Source organism: Mobula hypostoma, chromosome 2 (assembly GCF_963921235.1).
Source record: "Mobula hypostoma chromosome 2, sMobHyp1.1, whole genome shotgun sequence".
Lineage (NCBI taxonomy): Eukaryota > Metazoa > Chordata > Chondrichthyes > Myliobatiformes > Myliobatidae > Mobula > Mobula hypostoma.
In genome coordinates this window covers 85,702,624-85,723,540 of record NC_086098.1, presented here as the reverse complement: position 1 = coordinate 85,723,540, position 20,917 = coordinate 85,702,624, and the positions used below count along the sequence as shown (strand labels likewise).

Here is a 20,917-nt window from a genome sequence, read left to right as displayed (position 1 = left end):
TTAAATAGCATCAGTTACTGAACACAGTGTTTTTTGTCACTGGTGAGAAATAAGCATTAAGGCAATTCAGAACTGTTTTGCTCACTCAGGTTTCAAGTATTCAGGATTGGAGATGCCATTGTGAAAATGAAACTATTTCACTGCTTCAATAAGTTAGGAACTATGATTATTATGAAAATTAAGATTTGGAGGATGCAATCACTGAAAGCATTATGTGAAGACGGTCCATTATCTGTACTAGGTGTCTGTACTGATTTTCTTCATTTGCAGTCAATCAAAAAAAAAAATAAGGCAGCATACACTGGATGAATTCCTCCATCAATAACTATTAGGAACTCATACACTGTCTTATAGTACTGTAGTAGCATCGATAGAGTTCTAATTTGTTCTGTATTTCATTTAAATACATTACTTGTTACTCAGTTAAATGGTAGTTTGTCCTTTTCAACTGTTTCCATGAAATGGACTAATTGGGCCAAAATATACTGGTCACAATGTGGCCCAATTAACCAGAATCCACTGTATATAAAAAATAAAATTCAAAGTAAATTTATCATCCAAGTACATATGTCACCATATTCAAGAGATTCATTTTCTTGTGGGCATACTCAATAAATCTATAACCATAATAGGAATCAATGAAAGACTGCACTGACAGAGTGCACAACCAATGTGCAAAGACAACTGCGCAAATGCAAAAAGAAAATAATAATAGTAAATATATAAATAAGCAATAAATATCAAGAACATGAGATGAAGAGTGCATGAAAGTGAGTCCATTGGTTGTGGGAACATTTCAATAATGGAGCAGGTGAAGTTAAGTGAGTTATACCCTTTGGTTCAAGAGCAATAACTGTTCTTGAACCTGGTGGTGCAAGTCCTGAGGCTCTTCTACCTTCTTCCTGATGGCAGCAGTGAGAAGAGAGCATGAGCTGGGCAGTGGGGGTCCTTGATGATGGATGCTGCTTTTCTGCAACAGTTCTCTGTGCAGAAGTGCTCAAAGGTGGGAAGGACTTTACTTGTGATGGACTGGGCCATATCCACTACTTTCTGTAGGATTTTCCATTCAAGGGCATTGGTGTTTCCATAACAGGCTGTGATGGAGCCAATCAATATATTCCCCACCACACATCTATAGAAGTTTATCAAAGATTTTAATGTCATGAACTTAAGGAAGTAGAGGTACTGCCATATTTTCTTCGTTATCGCTTTTTAACAGTGAAAGAAAGGAAGATAACGAGGTAGTGTTCATAGACCATTCAGAAGTCTGATGGTGTGGCAGAAGTGAGGTAGTGTTCACAGACCATTCAGAAATCTGATGGTGGAGGGAAGAAGCTGTTCCTGAAACAGCATGTACACCTTCAGGTTCCTGTAGCTCTTTCCCCGATGGTAGCAATGAGAAGAGGGCATGTTCCGGGTGAAAAAGGTCCTCAATGATGGAAGCAGCCTTCTTGAGGCATCGCCTTATGATGATGATGATGCTGGGGAGGCTGGTGCCCATTGGCTGAGACTGACAAGCTCTCATTTGTAAGGGCGTCAAAGGTTTATAGGGAGAAGACAGGAGAATGGAATTGGGAGGGATAATAAATCAGCCATGATGGAGCAGATTGGATGGGCTACATGGCCTAGTTCTGCTCCTATGTTTTATGTCTTATGATGGAGTTCTAACCGCCAGGAAAGAAACAAGTGAAATAAACCCATGAGATAACTCAGTAATCAAACTGTCACTTTTTGGCTAGCATAACAGGGTCAAAGTCAAAGTAAGTTTATTATCAAAGTATTTATATGTTATATACTATTTAATTCTTCATTTTCTTGCGGGCAATCACAGTAGAACAAAGAAATAACAGAATCATTGAAAACCTACACACAAATAAAGACAAGCAACAATGTGCAAAAGATTAGCTGTGCAAATACTAAAAAAAAAATAAATTAAATAAATAATGTGAACATGAGTTGCAGAGTCCTTGAAAGTGAGTTCGTAAGTTCTGGAATCAATTCAGTGTTTAGGTGAGTGAAGTTACCCACACTGGTGCGTTTGGTGCCAGAGTGGCCAACTGCGATGGCAGCAACAAAAGCAACCCCGACACCCCCGTCAACCCCACTGCTACCACCCGTCAGGCCCATGCAGTGGGGCTTGAAGAAGGCGCTCTGAGGTCCTGGGCGCCATTTTCCCTTGGTAAGAAAGTGTGGGCCACAGAGAAGGAGCAAGTCAAACTGATGGAGGAATTTGGAGTTCACCTGTTTGGGCTAACAGTCAATTCCCAGGGAGCTCTGACAATGCAGCAGGTGGGAGATGGTACAGTTATTGCCCAGTACATGATGCGTGGTTTTTATTTTTGTGATTTTGAATCTTGCTGTGTTTTGGGTTGCACAGCGAGTTGGAGAAAGTTCCTTGTGGAATCAACATGCCAGGTTTAAAAAGTGAGTGGGGCCTGCTAGGACTTGCCTGTAGAGCGGGAGATTGCTTGTGTTAGTAGTAACTTAGCAAGGACCAATAAAAAGAAACCAGGTTTAAGCAAAGTGGCCACCATTGGAGCGGGCCAGGGTGAGAGTGGTGAGGCTTTAGGCTTCGAGGAGAACAGGCAGAAGATAAAATTAAGCTCGAGAAGTTAGAGCCAAAAGTAAAACAAATGTAGGTAGGATCGTAGTTAAGGCAGTGGAATGCTCCTCCTGCAAGATGGAGGATGCAGGACACTGAATGGTCTCCCTGATGGCTTCATCTGTGGGAAGTGCATCCAACTTCTGTTTGTCATTGACAAGGTCAAGGAACTTGAACTGGAGCTGGATGTACTCAGGACCATGTGGGAGGTGAAAAACCTCAGATAAAACTTTTACTGAGGTAGTCACACCCGGAGTTCAAGATTCAGATAGCAGATGGGTGACCACCAGAAGTAAGGGGCGTAAGCAGTCAGTAAGAGTTCTCTGTGGCCATTCCCCTCAGCAACAAGTATACCCATTTGGATACTGCCGGGATGGATGACCTATCAGGGCCCAACAGCAGCAGCCAGCGGCACTGTGGCTTGCTCTGAGGCTCAGCAGGGAAGGTTAAAGTCAAGCAGAGCAATAGTTATAAGAGACTTGATAGTTAGGGGGCAGTTAGTTAGACAGGAGAATCTGTGGCCACAAAAAAGACTCCAGGATGGTGTGTTGCCTTCCAGGTGCTAGGGTCCAGGATGTCTGAGAGGGGCTGCAAAGTATTCTCAAGAGGGAGTCTGAGCAGCCAAAGGTTGTGGTGCACACTGGCATCAATGACATGTGTACAAAGGAGGAAAGAGGCCCTGCACAGAGAGTATAGAGAGTTACGGAAGAGGCTGAAGAACAGGAACTTGAAAAGTAGTAATTTCTGGATTACTCCCAGTACCACATATTACGCAGGACAGGAATAGGGTGATAGTACAGATGGATGAGTGGCTGAGGAAGTGGTATAGGGGGCAGGGTTTCAAGTTATTGGATAATTAAAAACTTTTCTGTAGCAGGGGCGACCTGGAAGGGTTTAAACTAGTTTGGCAGGAGGATGGAAGCAGGTCAGCAAGTGGAGGGATAGAAAGGAAGGCAGATGTCAGGGCCAGTAAAAACAGGCAGAAGCAAAGTGATAGATACAATGGGATGAATAGTTTGTAGTGCATTTTAATACTAGGCATATTATGGGTAAAGGTGATGAACTTGGAGCATGAATCAGTACATGGAACTGTGACGTTGTGGCCATTACAGAAACTTGGTTGAGAGAGGGACAGGAATGGGTGTTTAATATCTTAGGGTTTTGATGTTTTAGAAAAGATAGAGGGGGAGACAAATGAGGCAGGGGAGTTGCACTACTAATCAGGACAATATCACAGCTGCAGTCAAAAGGGACATATGGAGGGCTCATCCACTGAACCTATATGGGTGGAACTCAGAAATATGAAGGGTGCATGAACTCTGATAGGATTGTAAAACAGACCTCCCCAATAGCTACTGAAGAACAGATATGTAAACAGGTTAAGCAAAGGTGTGAAAACAATAGGGTTATTGTCACATGGAACTTCAACTTCCCTAATATAAACTGGGGCCTTTTGAGTGCAAGAGGTTTATATGGGGCAGAATTTGTTAGGTGCATCCAAGAGAGATTCTTAAATCAGTATGTAGATAATCCAACAAGAGAAGGGGTTGTACTGGACCTGGTGTTGAGGAATAAGCCAGGCCAGGTGATAGACCTCTCAGTGGGTGAAAAGTTAGGGAACAGCGACCACAACTAGTTAAGGTTTTAAGATAGCTATAGATAAGGATAAGTATAGACCACGTGGGGGAGTATTAAATTGGAGCAGGACAAATTACAAGAGCTTCAGGGAGAGTTGACTGCAAATGGCTGTTTGGGCAAGTCCACATCCAATGTGTTGAAGGTGTTTAGAGATCAACTGCACAGAGTACAGGAAAGATATGTTCCAGTGAGGAAGGACGGACAAAGATGGCAAGGCAAGATAACCCTGGATGTCGACAGAGGTGATGAATTTAGTCAAGAAGAAAAGGAAAAGTATGTAAAGCTTAGGAAGCTAGAATCAACAGAGCATTGAAGGATTATAAAGAAGCCAGAAAAGAACTCAAGAGGGATTTAGGAAAGCCAAGAGAGGGACCATGAAAAGTCCTTGGCAAGTAGGATTAAGGTGAATCCCAAGGGATTATATAGAAACATCAAGAACAAGAGGATAACTAGGGAGAGGGTAGGACCACTCAAGGATAAAGAGAGGAACATTGCTAGGATACAGAGGATGTGGGTGAGGTCCTTAATCAGTACTTTGCAACAGTATTTACCAAGGTGAAGGAGTTGGAAGGTAGAGAGATCAATGCGGAGCACCTTAATGTGCTAGGCATTTCAAGATAAAGCAGGGGGTAGTGTTGGGTCTCTTAAAGAACATTAAGGTGGATAAGACCCCAGGGCCTGATGGGATATTACAGGTTATTGAGAGGAACGAGAACAGATTGCTGGGACCAATATCTTTGTGTCCTCTACCACAGGTGAGGTCCTGGAGGATTAATGAATAGCTGTTGTTGTTCCATTATTCAAGAAGGGAACCAAGGATAATCGCGGAAACTCTAGACTGGTGAGTCTCAAATCAATGCTAGGGAAATTACTGGAGAGAATTCCTGGGGATGGAATTTATGAGCATTTGGAAAACTATGGCTTGGTGTGGGGCATTTTATGTCTTACTAACGATTGAGATTTTTTGATGAAGTGACAAGGGTGATTAAGGTAAAGCTGCAGATGTCATCTACATGGATTTTAGTAAGGTATTTGATAAGGTCCTTCATGAGATGCTCATCCAGAAGATAAAGATGTATGGGATTCATGGTGAATTGGCTGTTTGGATTCAGAACTGGCTTGTCCATAGAAGATAGAGGGTGCTGGTGGAAGGGACTTAGTCTAGCTGGAGGTCTGTGGTTTGTGGTGTTCTGCAGGGATCTGTACTGGGACCTCTGCTGTTTGTGATGTATACAAATGACCTGGGAGAAAGTGTAGATTGGTGGCTTAGTAAATTTGCAGATGATGCAAAGATTAATAGTGTTGTGGATAGCATAGAAGACTGACAGATGAAGTTTAACTTGGCAAAATGTGAAGTGTTGCACTTTGACAGGTCAAATGCAAAGAGATAGTATACTGTTAAGGGCAAGATCCTTTGCAGTGTTAATGAGCAGAGGGATCTTGGGGTCCAAGTTCATAACTCTGAAAGTGGCTACATTGGTTAAAAGGAGGAGTTAAGAAGGCATATGGCATGCTTGCCTTTAATAGTTGAGGCTGAGTTCAGAAGTCAGGAAGTTATGTTGCAGCTTTATAAACTGTAGTCTGGCCTCGTCTGAAGTATTGTATACAGTTCTGGTCACCCCATTGTAGGAAGAACGTCGAGATTCCGGAGAGGATACAGAAGAAGTTCACCAGGATGTTGCCTGATTAGAGCGCATGTGAGGCATGTGCTATAACAATGGGTTGGACAAACTTGAGTTGTTTTCGCTGGAGCTGCGGAGGGCAAGGGGGGATCTGATAGAGGTTTATAAGATTATGAGAGCTATATACAGAGTAGACAGATAATATCCTTTTCCAAGGGTTGAAATGTCTAACATCAGAGGCCATGCATTTAAGGTGAGAAGTAGTAATTTTCAATGAGTTGTGATGGGCAAACTTTCTCTCCCACCCCGCCCCAACCCCCTACAGAGTGATGGTTGCGTGGGGTATACGCTGCCTGGGCTAGTGGTAGAGGCAAAAACATCAGAGATTTTTAAGAGATATTTAGATAGACACATGAATTTGAGGGAACTGGAAGGATATAGACATTGTGTAAGCAGAAGAAATTAGTTTATTTAGTCATTTGGTTACCAACTTAATTGGTTCGGCACAATATAGTGGGCCGATGGGCCTGTTCCTGGGCACTGTTCTATGGTTCAGGAGCCTAACGGTTCCAATAAGCAGAGGGAACAACGGGCAAATGAAGGTAGATGGGACAAGGGAAAGAGGAATAGTCAGAGTCAGTATCAGAACCAGGTTTATTATCACTGGCATGTGACGTGAAATTTGTTAACACGGAAAGGGTGAACGTGTAATGAAGGAAATTGCTGTAATATGCAACTGTGACAGAAATCTCCTATAAACATTGTAAATCATGGATTACTGCATTATTGCTACCTTCCCTCAATGGATTGCTACAGGAATATCTGTGATAAAGAAAAGCCAGTACTGCACTGTTAATAGGGTGACCACTCCATTATGCTTTGAGCACACATACTGAAACTTCAGTGAAGTTAACATGGTAAACTAACATTTATTCCACTTTCAATGTTTGGCATCAACAAAATTATCCAGGATATACAGCTCCCAATGTGCACCAACTCTCACTAAAATCAAATTCTACTTCAACGTGGGATTGAAACACAGCAAGTACCAAGAAGCTTGCACCCAACTGTGGGAGCTACAGCAGAGCAGGTTGCACACAGCATCAGCCACTGATTGCTGCAAAAGACTCAAAGGAATTGTGCTGGATTTAATATCATCCCTCACCTCACTCACAAGCTTACCTCTGCCCAAGCTTTCAGCACAGCCAGTTTCTCCATTGTAGTAGCACTCTCACTGTACAATTGGCTCAAGGAGCCTTTCCCAGATTGCATCTTGTCTAAAGATGACACCAAAAGATTGTGAACCCTGCGCAGGTCATTTAAATCACTAACGACCCCACTCCCGATCCAGGTGCTACAAACCTGCAAAAGATAACAGCAGTAGATATTTTTAATGCAAAGGTGATGAAGTACTTTTAACACATCAAAGACTTGCAACAACAGATTTATGTAATGGATTTAACAGTGCAAACATCTCTGAACAGTGGAATAAAATGATCCACCACCACCAAACTATCAGGAAATAAATAAATAAATAACATTGGGGGAAAGGATTTCAGTTTTCTAGTCTTATACAGTTTTATAAAGTTTTGCTTTATTTGTCACATGTACATTAAAACATACAATGAAACAATCAAAATGTTGTCAAATTAATAGGTTTTAATGACTCTCTTAAAAGAAAGAACAGAGTTAAGGAAACAAAGGTGTTGAGTAGAGGAATTCCAGAACTCAGAGGCTTGGGAATTGGAGAAATGTTTGAAATGGCATGCAGCTCTGTAGGGTCATGAGAAGAGAAAGATTAGGTTGATCTTGCATGGGCCTGTCTCTGGCTTCTGAAGATGCAAAATCTGTAAAAATGTGATTGGGTGGCTTTGTAGAGTTTGGGAGAGGAGGAGAGGCCAAGTCATGGAAAGATCTGAAAACAAGACTGAGGATTTTAAACCAAATTCACCAGCTACCCTACATGATTGAATTCCCAATTCAGAAAATGGCAAATATAAAACAATCAAGAATACGCAAGACCTGTTAAGATAGGAAGGAAACATCAGGTTACCTATTTTTGCTGAGATCCAGAGATGAACAATATACTTTAAAGAGGTAGTAGCCCATTCTGCAAATTCACCTCAGCAAAGATCATCACCTTGTGAGCCACGAGGGTTGATGAAAGAAGTCCTGAGTACTCCAAAAGCTTTCAGCAAACTGAATTGCAGGAACAGTTTAACTCCAGTTAGACATTGGAACCAAATGTACAAATGAAGGACAGATTAATGAGATGGGACAAGGGGTGTTCACTGGGCACCATCTCCTCTGCAGTATCAGCTTTTCATCACATAAATTAATGCCCTGAACAAAGGAATGGTTGGGCACTGAGGTGTACTGTAGATCAGAGGTATCTGGGAATATATATCCATAATTCCTAAAAAGTGGTGTCTCAGGTAGAGAGTGTCTTAAAAAAAGCTTTTCAAAGTTCAAAGTAGTTTTATTATCAAAGTACTTCTATTATCAAAGTACATATACTATATGCAACCTGGAGATTCATCTTCTTGCAGGCAGTCATAAAACAAAGAAACAATAGAATTCACGAAAAACCACTCTCTACAAAGGCAGTCATACATCTAATGTACGAAAAAGAACAAGTTATGCAACTAATAAAAAAGCAAACAAACAAACCACAACACATGAACAACAGTCTCCAAGAGTGAGTCCACGGTCATATAGCCACTCCAAGAGCCCGATGCTGCAGGCCGAGCCGCAAAGTCAGTTTCAGTGCTGAAGCAAGTGCTGATGGCTACAGGCTGCAGCTGCAGAGTCAGTTCAACGCTGAGATGAGTAAAGAATCACAGAGTGGTGAGCTGAACACCAATTTGTACTCCACCCTCAGCCTCAACACCTTAATCTTTTTAATCTGGCTCACGCTTAAATCAGCCAAACATTAGTTTGTTATCTGCTCTCGGGCCCAGGCCTTCTGCTTTAATCTGGCCCCGTCCACTCTAGCAATGGCTGCCACATCCGTACTTCAATTCTCAAGGGTCCAGTTCATCAAATATTTCAGGATATCACAAAAGCGGCTGGTCATACAGACAGTTTAAAAACACACCTCCCAGTGGGAAATTATAGGCTGCGGATTGCAGTGATCATGGTCCCAAAAATCTATATTTAGTAGAAAAATTAGTAGTTTTGTTTACTACATGCAAAGCATCTTTAAGTCTTGCAAGCGCCAGCTTTGCAGACAAAGGTACATTGGCCTTCATAAATCCAAGTATTGAGTAGAGTCAGTATGTTAGATTGAAGTTGTACAAGATGTTGGTGAAGCCTAATTTGGAGTACTGTTTGAATTGAATTGACTTTATTTCTTACATCTTTCACATACATGAGTAAAAAACTTTATGTTACATCTCCATCTGAATGTGCAATGTGGAAATTAAAGTAATTTGTAATAAATAGTATCTACAGTAAGATATACAATAGAACAGTCAATATAGCCTAGAAATACAATTGTGTCAGCGTGAATTAATCAGTTTGATTGCCTGGTGGAAGGAGCTGTCCCGGAGCCTGTTGGTCCTGGTTTTAATGCTGTGGTACTGTTTCCGGATGGTAGCAGCTGGAACAGTTTTTGGTTGGGGTGAGTCGAGTCCCCAACTATCTTTCGGGCCCTTTTTTATGCACCTGTCACTGTAAACGTCCTGAATAGCAGGAGGTTCACATCCACACATGCACTGGGCTGTCCGCACCACTCTTTGCAGAGTCCTGCGATTGAGGGAAGTACAGTTCCCATTACCAGGCAGTGATGCAGCCAGTCAGGATGCTCTCAATCATGCCCCTATAGGAAGTTCTTAGGATTAGGGGACCCATACTAAACCTCTTCAATTGTCTGAGGTGCAAGAGGTGCTGTTGTGCCTTTGTCATCACATAGTCAGTATGTACAGACCAAGTGAGGTCCTCGGTGATGTGTTTACTATGTGCTGAAGCTGTTCACCCTCTCAACCCCAGATCCATTGATGTCAATAGTGGTGAGTCTGTCTCCATTCCTCCTGTAGTCCCCAACCAGCTCCTTTGTTTTTGTGACATTGAGGGAGAGGTTGCTTTCTTGACACCACTGTGTCACGGTGATGACTTCATCTCTGTAGGCTGCCTCGTTATTATTTGAGATAAGGCCAATCAATGTAGTATCATCTGCAAATTTAATTAGCAGATTGGATCTGTGAGTGGCTACACAATCATAGGTACACAGAGAGTAGAGGAGGGAGCTTAGGACACAGCCCTGGGGGGGCTCTTGTGTTGAGGGTCAGGAGTGAGGGAGCCCACTTTTAACACCTGCCAGCAATCTGACAGATAGTCCAGGATCCAGCTGCATAAGGCAGGGTGAAAGCCGAGGTCTCTGAGCTTCTTGTCAAGCCTGGAGGGAATTATGGTTTTGAATGCTGAACTGTAGTCCAAGAACAGCATTCTCACATAAGCATCCTTCTTCTCCAGGTGTGGAAAGATAGTGTGTAGAGCACCTATCTAAAGGAAAGATGTCAATAGATCGAAAGTGCAGAGAACATTAACAAGGATGTTGCCAAGACTTGAGGACCTGAGTTATAGGAAAAGGTTGAATGTTAGGAGCATAGAAGAACGAGGGGAGATTTGATAGAGGTATGCAAAATAATGGGGGGGTATAGATAGGGTAAATGCAACTGAAGTTGGGTGAGACTACATCTAGAGGTCATGGTTAAAATAGAAAGGTGAAATGTTTAAGGTGAACATATGGTGGAACTTCACTTAGAGAGTGGTGAGAGTGTGGAATGAGCTGCCAACGTAAATGGTGGATGTGGGTTCAATTTCAACATTTAAGAGAGATTTGGATAGGTACATGGATAAGGGGTGGTATGGAGGGCTATGGTCTGGGTACAGGTTGATGCGACTAGGCAGATTAATAGTTCAGCACGGGCTGTTTCTGTGCTGTAGTGTTCTAAACTCTATGAATGGAGAGTTGGAGATGGCGCCATTAGATGTGTACATGGAGTGGAAGTTACAACTAAGAGTGTGAGCAATAGTTTGACAGACTACACTCAGTGGGAGAAAGATCCATAATTAGCTAATGTGGATGGACAAAGGAAAGTGTGATAAAAGCTAATGGAATTGTATTCTTTATCTGCAGTGAAAATTCACAAGAGATGACACAAACCAAGCAAAGGTAATTAAACTTGGATTGTTGAAGCTCAAAACTGCAAAATAATCTCAGTGATTTAAGTATTTTTTAAGGATTAAAACTAAAATCTGTTTCCACTCATAAAGGAAGTAAATTAGTCAATTATACAAGTAAAACTTGGGACTTACAGAATTGTCCTTTTATATGCGTGGCTCCCTGTGTAAAAAGAAAACCTTTCTGACAACTGCACCCCCAATAAAGCTATATCACTTCCATTAGCCATTTCCACCTTGGGAAAAGCTCTGGCTGTCCACTCTATCTGTACATTTTATCATCTTACACACCTGTATCAAGCCACCTTTCATACTCTTCCGCTCCAGAGAGAGCCCCAGCTCGCTCAACCTATCCTCAAAAAAACATACTCTCTAATCCAAGCAGTTTCCTGATAAATCTTAAACACAAGAGGTTCTGGAGATGCTGGAAATCCAGAGTAACACACAGAAAATGCTGGAGGAACTCAGCAGGTCAGGCAGCATCAATGGAGAGGAATAAATAGTCAATGTTTCATGCTGAGACTCTTCATCAGGACTGGAAAAGAAGGGGGAAGAAACCAGAAGCCTGGTAAATCTTCTCTGCTCCTTTCTAAAACTTGCACATAAGATCATAAGATATAGGAGCAGAATTAGACCATTTGGCTCAGAGCCTGCTCCACCATTTCATCATGGCTGATCCATCTCTTTCTCAGCCTTAGTCTCCTGCCTCCTCTCCATAACCCTTCATGCCCTGATTAATCAAGAATCTATCAACCTTGCCTTAAATATACTGAGTGACTTGGCCTCCACAGCCGTAACAAATTCAAGACTCAGCACTCTCTGGCGTAAAAATTCCTCATCTCCATTCTAAATGGATGTCCCTCTATTGGCTGTGCCCTCCTCTGGTCCTGGCCTCCCCCACCACAGGAAACATGCTCTTCACGTCCACTCTATTGAGGCCTTTCAACATTCAAAAGATTTCAATGAGATCCCCACCCCCCATTCTTCTGAATTCCACTGAGTAGAAGCCCAAAGCCATCGACTGGTCCTCATATGGTAACCTTTTCATTCCTGGAATCATTCTCATGAACCTCCTCTGAACCCTCTCCAATGGCAGCACATTCTTTCTTATATATTGGGCCCAAAACTGCTCATAATACTCCAAGTGAGGCCTTAACAGTGTCTTATAAAGCTTCAACATTACATCCTTGCTTTATATTCTAGTCCTCTCCAAATGAATGCTAACATTGGTGCCTTCTTCACCACCAAATCAACCTATAAAATTAACCTTTAGGGAATCCTACATGAGGACTCCCAAGTGCCTTTGCACCTAAGCTTTCTGAATTTTCTTTCTATTTAGAAAATAGTCTACCCTTTCATTTCTTCTACCGAAGTGCAGGACCATATGCTTCCCAACATTGTATTCTATCTGCCACTTCTTTGCCCATTCTCCTAATCTGCCCAAGTCCTTCTGCAGCCTCCCAGCTTCTTCAACACAACCTGCCCCTCCACTTGTATTCATATCATCCGCAAACTTGGCTACAAAGCCATAAATACAATCATCCAAATCATTGACATACAATGTAAAGAGAAGCGGTCCCAGTACAAACCCCTGTGAAACACTACTAGTCACCAGCAGCCAACCAAAAAAGAATTCCTTTATTCCTACTCTTTGCCTCCTGCCAATCAGCCAATGCTCTTTTTATGCTAATATCTTTCCTGTAATACCATGGGCTGTTAATTTGGTAGCAGACTCATATGTGACACCTTGTCAAAGGCCTTTTGAAACATCAACCGATTCTCCTTTGTCTGTCCTGCTTGTTATTTCTTTAAAAAATTCCAACAGATTTGTCAGGCAAGATTTTCTCTTAAGGACTTTGGCCTTCTGTATCATGTGCCTTCATCCTTAACCATTGACTCCAACATCGTCACAACCATTGAGGTCAGACTAACTGGTCAAATCAATTCCAGTTCATTACACAACACCCAGTCCAGAACAGTGGACTGATATTTGCAATTTTTCAGTGCCCCGGAACCATGCCAGAATCTATTGATTCTTGAAAGATCATTACTAATGCTTCCACAGTCTCTTCAGTCATCTCTTTCAGAACCCTGGGGTGTAGACCAACTGATCCAGGTGATTTATCTACCTTCAGACCTTTCAATTTGCCAAGTACTTTCTCCCTAGTAACGGTAGTCTGCCACTCACTTCTGGCAGACTACTAATGTCTTTCACAGCGAAGACCAATGCAAAACACTTATTCCATTTGTCCGCCATTTCCTTGTCCCCCATTACTAGCTCCCCAGCATCATTTTCCAGTGGTGCATTATCTACTCTCACCTCTCTTTTACTCCTTATAGATCTGAAGAAACTTTTGAATTGAATTGATTTTATTACTTATGTCCCTCATATACATGAGTAAAAACCTTTACAATACGTCTCCGTCTAAACGTGCAATTTATAATAATTTATAATAAACAGTATGTACAACAGGACAGTCAGTACAGCATAGAAATACAATTGTATCAGTGTGAACTAATCAGTTTGATGGCTTGGTGGAAGAAGCTGTCCCAGAGTCTGTTGGTCCTGGCTTTTATGCTGTGGTACCATTTCCCGGATGGTAGCAGCTGGAACAGTTTGTGGTTAGGGTGACTCGGGTCCCCAATGATCTTTCCTGCCCTTTTTATGCACCTGCCTCTGTAAATATCCCGAATAGTGGGAAGTTCACATCTCCAGATGCGTTGGGCTGTCAGCACCAATCTCTGCAGAATTCTGTGATTGAGGGAAGTACAGTTCCCATACCAGATAGCGATGCAGCCAGTCAGGATGTCCTCAATTGTGCCCCTGTAGAAAGTCCTTAGGATTAGGGGCTCATGCCAAACTTCTTCAACCGTCTGAGATGAAAGAGGCACTATTGTGCTTTATTCAACACGCAGCCGGTATGAACAGACCACGTGATATCATCTTTAATATTATGGGCTCAATTACCTTCATATTCCATCTTTTCCTTCAAGGTTGCCTTCTGTTGGTTTTTAAACGTTTCCCAATCCTCTAACTTCCCACAAATTTTTCTCCAATATTTGCCCTCTCTTTGGATTTCATGTTGGCTTTGATCTCCCTTGTCAGCCATGGTTGTGTCATCCTGCCTTTAGAATACTACTTCTTCGGGATGTATCTATTCTGAGCCTTCCAAACTGCTTCTGGAATTTCAAGCCATTGTTGTTCTGCTATCATCCCTGCTGGTGTCCCCTTCCTATCAACTCTGGCCAGCTCCTCTCTCATGCCTCTGTAATTCCCCTTACTTACTGTAATACGATACATCTGACTTAAGGTTCTTCCTCTCAAATTTTAGTGTGAATTTGATCATATTATGATCACTTGTCCCTCAGGGTTCCTTTACTTTGAACTCTCCAAGCAATTCCAGTTCATTGCACAATACCCAGTCCAGAATAGCTGATCCCCTAGTGGGCTCAACCATTAGCTATTCAAAAAGGCATCTTGTAGGCATTCTACAAATTCCCCCTCTTGGTATCCAGCACCAACCTGATTTTCCCAATCTGCCTGCATATCAAAATTCCCCATCACTGTCGTAACAATGACCTTTTGACATGTCTTTCCTGTCTCCAGCTTTAATTAGTAGCCCACATCTTTGCTACCATTCGGAGGCCTGTATATAATTCTTATCAATGTCTTTTTACCTTGTGATTTCTTAGCTCTACCCACAGGGATTCTAAACCTTCCGATCTCATGTCACCTCTTTCTAAGGATTTGATTTCTTTTTTTTAAACCTTTCTTTGGTGACACATTCTTCCTATGTGGCGACCAGAATGGAAGACAATACCCCAAGTATGGTCAAAAGAAATTTATAGAGCTGCAAATTACCTTGCAGCACTTGAACTCAATCCCATGATTAATGAAGTTGAACAACCATATGCCTTCTTAACCACACCATCAACTTGCATGGCAACTTTGAGGGACCTATGGAATGGATAAGTTGTTGAGGTTCCACTCACTCAGTGGTTAATCCATTGCACTCCTAACTTGTATGGACAAACTTTGTTGTGTAAAGAGATGAATCACTGACAACGAACCAACTCTTGGAACCAGTGAGCTGATGTGGATAATCTAGTTAAGTTACTGGCTAATGACAACCACCAGAATGATGCAGGATTTAGCTCTTCACAAACAACATGCTCGAAATGTGAATCTCTGTCTTTGGGGGGGGGGAGAAAGCGGGGTATGCCTTATTTGATTGTTGAAAGTTGCTTCCGTTGTGATCGCAAACAACAGGAATTCTGCAGATGCTGGAAATTCAAGCAACACACATCAAAGTTGCTGGTGAACGCAGCAGGCCAGGCAGCATCTGTAAAGAGGTGCAGTCGACGTTTCAAGCCGAGACTCTTTGTCAGGACTAACGTTGTGATCGGTTAGTTTAGAAACTGCAGCTGCTTTTCTCATTGGTTAGCTGCCTGGTGTCCAGCTACAAATGTCCCGGGCATATAAAATAGCACTTGGAAGGGGCTCGCTCTCTCTTCCTTTCTTTAAGGCAAGGATGCACATTGATGATTGGGAAGGTATGCTCGGTGCACACTTTTAACTCAGTACGTTTGTTGAATATTTAGCTTCGTAGTGTCTGTAACATGGAACATTAATGTTTGGTCAAATTTTTACTGCTTGTAAGTAAATGATTAATATACCCATTCGAAGTCAGTGCCTTCCTGTCTTACTTACTGGACCCACAGACCTGATTCAATAGTATAACCTCAGTCTTCCTAAAGGCTGGAGTTTTAAATAACAAAGTGTATTTTTTTTCCAGTTACAAGACCCAGTAATTGAGAAAGGAAGAATAAGTGAAGGTATATAATTGGCCATGCTCTTATGGTATAACCAAACAGACTCGAGGGAGAAAGACCTTGACATTTTCCAATGAAAGAAATTGCAAATGCAACTTGCTTTTACAAAGAAGGTGATAAGTACATTAGCATTGACCAATGGTGAATATCCCAGTAGTTTTAAGATTTAATTAGGTAGGTTCTTGTCAATAACTAGGAGGTTGGGGTAGTGAATTTATTCCTGATATTGTATTGACATTGTACTAACATTCAAGTTGCTAGCCAGATAAGCTGTTGTCTCCAAGAACCATTAACAGATAACATGATTTATTTATGGAGAGAAATACATTCTATAAGTGTCTGAAAATCTTGTGGAAACAGTGAGATTTTTAGGAAATGTGGCCATGCTAATGACCAGTTGCTTTGTATTGGGTTTTACTCTGGGAAACTACTCACCTGGCAGGCTTTGGCAGTGATGTCAGATGGCGTATCTTGTGAAAAAGCTGGCCTCAAGGCTGCTCCAACCTAAATTACAAAACAATTAGTCACTGATGCCGAACATACCACTGATAACCAGTAGCACACTCAACAGCAAAGTAGCAACTCAGAGCAAGTATTCAGCTTCCATTGATTAAGGACAGGCACTATCAGTGCTATTAGGAGCACTGTACAATCTCTAACCTCTGATGCAATACATAAAATAGATAGTTTGCTCAATAGCAGACTGACCTGGGTTCCTCTGTTACTGTATCATCTTTTTGGTCAACCTTCACTCACGCTTCATGTACCTGAACTTTGTACTCACTTCAGTGGGTGTTGGAGTATATGACTATGAATCAAAGTTATAAATTCACATTGATGATAGTTCAAATACTTGAGCGATAACATTGTAAGATTATCCCCAGTTTATATTCATAGTGAAGTATTGTGAATGACATTCATAATGAAACACAGAATAACAATGGGTTACTGAAAAATACAACAAAGGCATTCAGCCTAAACCATCCATTCTGGTTCTAACTTTAATCTGTCTGCACTGTTTATGTATATATTTTTTTAATTTCAACCACCTGTGCATTAATATTTCTTCAACTATTAATATCTATAAATGATTCCATTACAACTCAGTGCAGAATTGATTCTGCTCTCCATCCAGGACTCTTTTATCTTTTTTCTACGTCTTTTTGTGTTAGCATGCAACTCAAAGATCCTGTTTATAATTATGCGACCTCTTCCCTTCCTGATTAACAATTGCCTCAAAATCACTGCGGTTTTGTTTAAAATGGCGTACATTTGTCAAATCTTTCTACATCTTCATGCATGGTAACCTCAGAGTGAATATAAGCAGTATCATCTCTAGAGCCTCGACACCAGTCAGTAGACTGGAAAATGAAGCAGTGCACACTATTTCAACTGTGCACTCAAGAAAGCTGAGTTTGTGTGTGAACACAGTGTAACATTTTCAATCTAAATTCCGGTCATAAAATAAGTTAATTACTGTTTATAGACCTTAGCTTGATTGTTTTGCAATCCAAGAATTGCTGAGATATCTCATATCTTGGTTTGTAACTGGTTCACAACTGTGAATGTGGGTCGGCAGTCAGTGCCATCATAACTCTCTTTCTCTTTGATCATTACATCTGCTCTTAGCCAGGCCTGGCTCTTGACTTCTGCACACAGCTTCCCGATCATGAATAACAAAATACGCACTGCATTGCTGCTGAGTCTACAATTATACTACACAGAAATCGGCCCTTCAGTCCTTGCTAACCATCAACTACACATCTACATTGATCCTATTACCAGCCCTGCGTTCAAAACCATCTATCTTACTTTAATGGCGAAAAGATGTGTCTTACAACATTGGAAAGAGCTTAATGCTCCAACTACCTTTTTTTTGGTTTTCCCAGACGATATTATGCTTAAATTTGGAGAAAATTAGAAGTAATCTTTATGATTCCTCACTTAAATTTGATCAGAAATGGAGATCTTTTATTCAATATTTTCATTTAATGTAATTTTTTTTCTCTTTTGTTCCATATTTATATTCCCTTCTTGCCTTTTTTTTTTACTGTTTTTAATGGAGGTCGGGTTTGAGGACGTGATTTTAAGTTCTTTAACTCTACCTGTTTCCAAGTTAGCCCATTGCTTTGCTTTGCTTTTAGTTTAGTTGCACGGTGGGTTTTTTTTGGGGTCTTTTTTCCTTTTCTCTATTGATATATGTATATATAAATTAGTATACTATTATTTTATGTTTAAATTGCACTGTTTGTATCAATTTTTTCTTCTGTATTAATATTTCCTGTAATCTCTAACAGTGTATTAGTGCCTTTATGGTTTACCCTTTGTATACTTATTCAATAAAAAGATTTAAAAAGAAAAAGAAAAGAAAACCATCTATCTCTTGGCAATTTAAGTGCTTGTTTAGTTACTTTTTAAACCTTATGCCTCCACCATCTCGTCAAACAGTGTGTTCCAGAATTCAACCGCCTTCCAGGTGAAAAAAAAATTCTCCCTCAGACCCCCCTCTAAAACTTTTATCCTTTATGCAAAGTCCAAGCTCTCTAACTTTAGACACCTCTGCTCTAGAGAAATGTTTCCTACAGTCCACCCTACCATTATGTCTTTGAAATTTTGCATACCTCTATCAGGTCCTCTCACATCAAAGATTAAAGATTAGCTTTATTTGTCACATGTTCATTGAAACAGACAATGTAAAGCCAAAGCAATGAGGATCGTGCTGGGGAGCTCACAAGTGTCACTACATTTCCGGTAGCAACATAGCATGCTCACAACTCACTAGCCCTAACTGTACACCTTTGGAATGTGGGAGGAAACTGGAGCTTTTTTTTTTGTAATTTAAAGTTCATCATAATACAAACATTTCCATAAGATGTATTTCAGATATTGTACACATATATCATAAAATCATATTTGCCACAAATCTCCACATAATATTTATCTGAGGCATACACCTATGGAAAAGAGAGGAAAGAAAGAACAAGCAAATGGAGAAAACTATGTACAAGTAGGGAGTGATTTTTTTTAACAACATATTCATTGATTTGTGAGAATAAAATCAGGCTTGTGAGGTGTTATGTAGCTGAACCATTTTTCCCAGTATGAATCAAATTGTTCCAACTTATGATGAACAGATGCTGTTATCTTCTCCATTTTGTAAATGTCCATTGTAATTTCCATCCATGCGTTTAAAGTTGGATTCTCCTGTGATAACTATTTCCTGGTAAGAGTCTTTTTACCAGCCACCAGCAGTATATTCATTAAATATTTATCTCTTTTCAACCATTCTTGAGGTACATACCCAAAATATATGGTCTTACTTTCTAAGGGTATTTCATATTTAAAAATGTCTTGTAGGGCATTGTGTATTCCACTCCAATAGTCTTTGATAACATGGCAATCCCAGAAAATATGATAATGATTTGCATTTTGATTTCCACAATTTCTCCAGCAAACAGGGAGGTTACTATCATAATGGGATTTCTGAGAGGGTGTAATAAAATATCTTATCAAGGTTTTCCATTCAAACTCCCTCCATTTCTGTGAACTGGTACACTTCCATTGATATCTCCATATTATTGTCCATTCTTCTTCAGATATAATTATCCCTCTTTCTTTCTCCCATTTTGTTTTAATGTATGAAGTCGTATGTGTTTTAAGATTTGACAAACCCTTATACACGCTTGAAATGATTCTACTACCGTTATCTGAACTATATCCTTTTCTAAATAGCTCTATCAAACATGTACTTGCCTTGGTTACACTTTTAACCCTCCTGTTAATGTACTGTCGCACCTGTAGATACCGATAAAAGTCTTGTTTTTCTAATAAGTGTTTCTCTTTAAGCATTTCAAAACTGAAGTGTTTCTTCTTTCATTATATTGCAAAGAACTGTTATTCCTTTAGCTGTCCAGTCCTTAAATCTAGCATCCAGTTTATTTGGGTAAAATCTGAGTCACATGCACACCATTTAAGAATTACAATATCTCCCTCTAGTTTATATTCTTTTATAATAGTTTTCCATATTCTAAGAGTCCATTTCACCCATGGATTATCAATAGTGTTTATGTACCTTTGTAGGTTATCATCAGCCAAAATTGCCTGTATGGGGATGGGAAGAATCTCCTCCTCAATGTTTTTCTATTGAGCGTCATATGATGGGTTGCACCAACATATCACGGCTCTCAACTGTGCTGCAAAATAATAATCTCTAAGAAAAGATAGCCCCCCCCCCCCGCTTTCCTTGGCTAATTGCAAAGTTTTGAGATGAACCCTAGGCCTTTTACCTTGCCATATATATCTTGATAACATTTTGTTCCATTCATTGAATTGATTCTGATTAATCTCTATTGAAACTGGAGCATCTGAAGGAAATACAACGTGGTTATGGGGAGAATGTACAAACTCCTGACAAACAGCAACAGGAGTAGAACCCTTATTTACAGCTGGCGCTATAAAGCATTACGCTAACTTCTACACTACTGTGCTGCCCAGTCAAGTGAAAAAAACCCTTTCAGTCTCTCCTCATTACGGAAATGCTCCAGCCCTGGCTACAGTCACAACACGCTGGAGGAACTCAGCAGGTCGGGCAGCATCTGTGGAAAAGATCGGTCGACGTTTCAGGCTGGAACTCTTCGTCAGGACTGAAGAGGGAAGGGGCAGAGGCCCTATAAAGAAGGTGGGAGGAGGGTGGGAAGGAGAAGGCTGGTAGGTTCCAGGTGAAAAACCAGTAAGGGGAAAGATAAAGGGGTGGAGGAGGGGAGGCAGGGAGGTGATAGGCAGGAAAGGTGAAGAAAGAATAGGGGAAAACACAATGGGTAGTAGAAGGAGGCAGAACCATGAGGGAGGTGATAGGCAGCTGGGGGAGGGGGCAGAGTGACATAGGGATAGGGGAAGGGAGGGGGAGGGAATTACTGGAAGTTGGAGAACTCTATGTTCATACCAGGGGACTGGAGACTACCTAGACTGTATATGAGATGTTGTTCCTCCAACCTGAGCTTAGCCTCATCATGGCAGCAGAGGAGGCCATGTATGGACA

At 41.0% G+C, this 20,917-nt stretch overlaps 1 protein-coding gene across 2 annotated transcripts in view; it reads right to left on the bottom strand.

Annotated features, from left to right (window-relative positions):
* heatr5b (HEAT repeat containing 5B) overlaps positions 1–20,917 on the bottom strand; it is a 149,185-nt gene that overhangs the window by 32,272 nt on the left and 95,996 nt on the right. For both annotated transcript variants that reach the window (XM_063039740.1, XM_063039747.1), the window contains 2 exons: positions 16,315–16,383; positions 7,045–7,224 (listed from right to left, as the gene is read on the bottom strand). In XM_063039740.1, the coding sequence (XP_062895810.1) occupies positions 7,045–7,224; positions 16,315–16,383 (249 nt within the window). The remainder of the gene's footprint in view (positions 1–7,044; positions 7,225–16,314; positions 16,384–20,917) is intronic.